This window comes from Malania oleifera, chromosome 1, assembly GCF_029873635.1.
Source record: "Malania oleifera isolate guangnan ecotype guangnan chromosome 1, ASM2987363v1, whole genome shotgun sequence".
NCBI classification, from domain to species: Eukaryota; Viridiplantae; Streptophyta; class Magnoliopsida; order Santalales; family Ximeniaceae; genus Malania; species Malania oleifera.
In genome coordinates this window covers 115,726,717-115,731,516 of record NC_080417.1, presented here as the reverse complement: position 1 = coordinate 115,731,516, position 4,800 = coordinate 115,726,717, and the positions used below count along the sequence as shown (strand labels likewise).

The following is a 4,800-nucleotide window of genomic DNA, read 5'->3' as shown; positions in this document are numbered from 1 at the left end:
GACAATGCTATGCAATAACTTTTGCACAAAGATTTTATACCAATGAGGAAAACTTCTATGTTGCAAATCAAATTGATGAAATGTGCAAACCAAGGATAAGAATATGTAAGGGTTTTCTTCCCCTATTGTGTTAATTATATTTCTGATTTGGGCTAAGTTCTTGTTTATAACCATAATATTTCTTTTTGGATATTAAGCATGTAGACTATAATTCAAGGAATTTTTGATAATCTCACAAAAATTCGATTGATTACAAATAGACACACACACACACACACACACATATAATGGTTAATCATATTACACTACCAAAAATAATATTTTTAGTGACAAAAGTATTAGTAACCAACCAAAAATCGTCAATAAAATTAATGCATTTATAATGAGGAGAAAAAAAAGTCGTCACTAATAGATTAGGTAGTTGTGACAAAAGCAATGTTCATCACTAGTGGTGAATAATAATTTGTCATTAGTAAGTTCATTACTAAAAGAACTTTTTTCCTGTGCAAATCATGGCACCAATATATTAGTAAGACTTTTTTTTTCGTTAATAGTGAAGAAATTGATATTCATCACCACTAGTTTCACCAATCTTACTTTATAAAACTTTAATGAGAGTTGCTAGTGACGGTTCTTGAACCATCATTAATAGTTTCAACATTCATCCCTTGAATTAAGGTTATTTAGACTCTATAGTGATGGTTTATAAACCGTCACTACTAGGTGGCCATAGTAGTAAATGAAAAAAAAAAACAGAAAGTAAGATTTTTTAGTAACGAATTATAAATTTGTCACTATTGCAGACTTTTAGTGACAACGTCAAACCATCACTACTAATTCCATTATTCATCGATTATATTTATATATAGACTTTGTAGTGATGAATTTGTGTTCGTCACTACTAGCGAAGTTGTAGTGATGGTCTCTAAATCGTCACTAATAATTTGTCATATCGATAAATGAAAAAAGATTGGAAATTGAGACTCTTTAGTAATGAATATCAAATTAGACTTTTAGTGATGAATTCTAAATTGTCAATATTAGTATTTTTTAAATATATTATTTTATTTTATTTTATTTACAATTCACTAATTGTTTGTTAGAGGCGGAATTTAAAGAGTTTCAACGATGGTTTTAAACCACTAATGGTTTCCCCCAAATATTTCCACTCGTTCCTTCCCTCTCCCCAAATCCTGCGCATGCCACAATTGTTGTTTCCCTCTCTGCTGCTGCGTGCGCACTCTCGCCGCCACGCCGTCGGCTGTGTTGACTTGTCCTGGCGGCCATTGTCTTCGATCTACTGCGTGCGCTGTCAGACCGTCATCGCCGCACTGTCTACTGTGTTGCTTTGCCACGGCGGCCGCGCACCTCTGATCGCCTACTTCATAACACAGGTTTGTGCTCCTCAATCTTTCTTTCATACCTGTGGATCTATCTGCCATAGAAATTTGCTTCATAAAAATTATTTCCATCTTATTTCTTCTTTTATTTTCTCTAACAAATATCTTAATCCAGACAAAAATTTTGTGTTTGGCAGAAGGAAAAGTGGGTGGATTTGAAAATATTTTCCAAATATTTTCAAATGGCCTGTAATTTCATTATATTTGAGTTAGCTACTCATAGTTGTGTGATGTATAAGTTGGACATGTTTATGAGCTTGTCTATTTAAGTTGGGTCATTTTTAAAGAGTTTTGAGGGTTTATGCCTTATGGGTCTGACTTAGTATGAGTACATGGACAACTTTACCGGCACCTCGTCAGGACTGTTTTGTTGGAAAGTCATGAAGAGAAGAGAAAAGAAACTCATATAGCATTTGGTCTTGTATTATCATATTACACTGCAGAAGATCGAACTAGCCACGCAAGAGGCAGTTTTCTTAGACTGTGCCTTTGCTTGAGTTTGTTCGAATTAATGGTGTGAACATTTGACAGCATGGTGATTTGAGTTCTTTCTTCAATTTCTGGTTAAATATGCATACGTTTAAAAGGAAGTAGATGGAAATCGATAGCCTCATGCCTAGCTTCTTTTAAATGCTTCCAAAGAAAATATATTTCACTCTGGATGTTTTCTTGTTTAGGCATAAGTGAAACTGAAATTGTGAGTTGGAAACAGGGGTCGAGAATAGTTTGAACTTTTATGCTATGAGGCATAAAAGATGAACCGTGTTGAATGTTTAGCTAGAGGCATTATCAGAAATTGTGGTCTCTTTCCTCAGGCTGTCATTGACTTGGGAGACATGGGGTTTGAGAAAAATAACAATATACATTCATATGTCTTATCTTAATAAACTTTTCATCAAAGCATTCATTCATTTTATGCACGTGTTTATTGAAGCTTAGACCAGTTCGGGAATCGTTAATATACATTCATGTCTTATCGTAAATTTGAGACAAATCAATTAATATTGAATTGATTATTAATCATACAATCTAGATTATTAATCGATTAAATATGTTAATTACTTATTTTATTTATGATTAGTGACGTATTTTAACCATCCTTGAACTATCCAATGTGTGGACAGTTTAGGAATGTATATCTACATTGTTGTCATCATTCACGATTTGTTCATTCTTAGTACATATTTTGATAGCGTCTCTTCTTATGTTCTTTGGGTGCATAGTGGGGTGTTATGACAAACTGTTAGTGAAAAACTGACAACATATTTACTTGCCCCCATCTCGTGTACTTGGAGAATCATGGGGAGATACTGCCAAAATTTAGGCTAAGTATGATCAAGGAATTTGAGCAATTGACTATAGTGTAAATGTTTCATTCCTGAATGGGATAGGATCCTTACCCTTTAGAAAAAAAAGTGGTCGATTTTAGGATTCATGATGCATGCCTCATAAATGTTATCAAATATAATAAAAATCATTTATTTGAACATGTTATAGGCTAGTGAACATGGATAAGAGTTAGATGAAGGGTCGGGGTAGATTTCTACTAGAATATGTAAAAGGTGTACATGATTTTATAGAGTTTGTGCATTTTCGTCCTTAAGATGAAGATAAGGGGGCTAATATAGGAGGTGGTGATACACGTTTGGATGGGTTAATCAAAATGTTATGTGACTTGCAAAGAAAGAACGTAGTGGACATTAAGGAGGGCAATGTATTGTAGAATGCCCCAGATCTATATCATCATGTAACATACCTTGTGATCCTAGTTAGTTAAATTAACTTGGTAAACTATTTGCTAATCTTATGAGGATGCATAGGTACCAATTTATCCAAATTGTAAAAAGTTCTAAAAAATATTAGAGTTCTTGATTAAGTTGTTTCATTGAAGGCAACATGAATTTGAGGCTAATTAAGGTAGCATTGCCTGATGGTGAAACAGTACTTCCAAAGTCTTTTTACAAGTGTAGGGCATACATGCATGATTTGAGTCTTGGCTATACTCCAATACATGTATATAGATATGATTGTGCAATTTTTTATGATGAATTTAAAAATGCAAACGAGTTTCCATAATATGGTGAACCAAGGTACAAAACTAATCAAAAGAAGGGTAAAAAGATTCTCCAAAAAACTTTATGATATTGTTCATTGATACTGGGATTTCAAAGATTATGCATGTCGATAAAGACAGTTGCAGATATAAGATAACATAAAAAGAAACCTCTTCAAGAGGAAAGCACTCTTAACCATCAAGCAGACTCGCAAGCTTGGGCGGCCGATTTTGACAAAGTGCATTCGTTGTTTTCTAGTGATCCTCACAACATCAGACTTGGTCTTACTTTAGATGGTTTCAATCCTTTTAGTAACATGAACAACCCGATGTGGCTAGTTATGATAATGTCATATAATTTGTCGCCTTGGTGATGTATGAAAGAACCTTTCATTTACATGTCTTTGCTTATTCCTGTACTGATGGCACTTGGTAATGAGATTGATGTATACTTGAAGTCGTTAATTGATGAGTTGAAAGAATCATGGAAAAAAGGAGTGAAAACATTTGATGTGGAAACTCAGAAAATATTGCGCTTGCATGCTTCAGTTTTGTGGACAATTAATAATTTCTCTGCTTACGACAATCTATCGGAGTGGAGTACAAAAGGATACTTCACATGCCCAGTGTGTAATAAGAATGTTCTGTCATTATCATTGAAGCATGGATAAAAGTTATGTTTTATGTGTCATTGTCATTTTCTATGACAAGAACATTCTTGGAGGACTTGTTATGATAAAAGTTTTAATGAAAACTATAAACGAAGGCTGCAACCAAAACGATTGAGTGAGTAAGAGATATTATAACAATGAAGTTCATAAAGAATGTCAAATTTGGGAAAGCACCGAATAGTAGAAAAAGGAAACACAATGACATTGAGTTAAACTGGACAAAGAGAAGCATTTTTTTTTTTGTTTTTTTTAGTTGCCATACTAGAAAGATCTTTTATTATACCATAACTTGGATATTATACACATTAACAGAAACATTTGTGAGAATGTGATTGGAACATTATTGGATATAAATGGGAAGATGAAGAACAATGCAAATGCTTACCTAGATATGGAAGAGATGGGAATACAACTTGAGTTGCACCTAATTCGTGATGGTGACAAGCTTCTTATGTCACCAGCAGGTTGCACATTGTCAAAAGGATGGAAAAAAATTGTTTCTTCGAATAACTGAAATTAGTGAAGTCCCTGATAGATATGCATCTGAAATATCTTGATGCATAAACACGAAGGATCGTAAGATGTTAGGAATGAGAAGTTATGACTATCTTGTCTTTCTTCAAAGGGTTCTACCAGTTTTCCTTCTTGGATACTTGACTAACGACGTTTGTTCAAC

At 33.7% G+C, this 4,800-nt stretch overlaps 1 protein-coding gene across 6 annotated transcripts; it reads left to right on the top strand.

Annotated features, from left to right (window-relative positions):
- Positions 1–1,113: 1,113 nt before the first annotated feature.
- Positions 1,114–2,183, top strand: LOC131143847 (uncharacterized). 6 transcript variants are annotated; one of them, XM_058092215.1, is made up of 2 exons: positions 1,114–1,394; positions 1,538–1,957. In XM_058092215.1, the coding sequence occupies exons 1-2, from the start codon at positions 1,146–1,148 to the stop codon at positions 1,667–1,669; spliced, it is 381 nt and encodes a 126-aa protein (XP_057948198.1). In that variant the 5' UTR covers positions 1,114–1,145; the 3' UTR covers positions 1,670–1,957. The 6 variants fall into 6 exon arrangements, 4 of the variants coding, with proteins under 4 accessions (XP_057948198.1, XP_057948209.1, XP_057948205.1 ...); XR_009133676.1 differs by having other exon boundaries at positions 1,125–1,394; positions 1,761–1,957; XR_009133675.1 differs by having other exon boundaries at positions 1,131–1,394; positions 1,724–1,957.
- Positions 2,184–4,800: the final 2,617 nt, after the last annotated feature.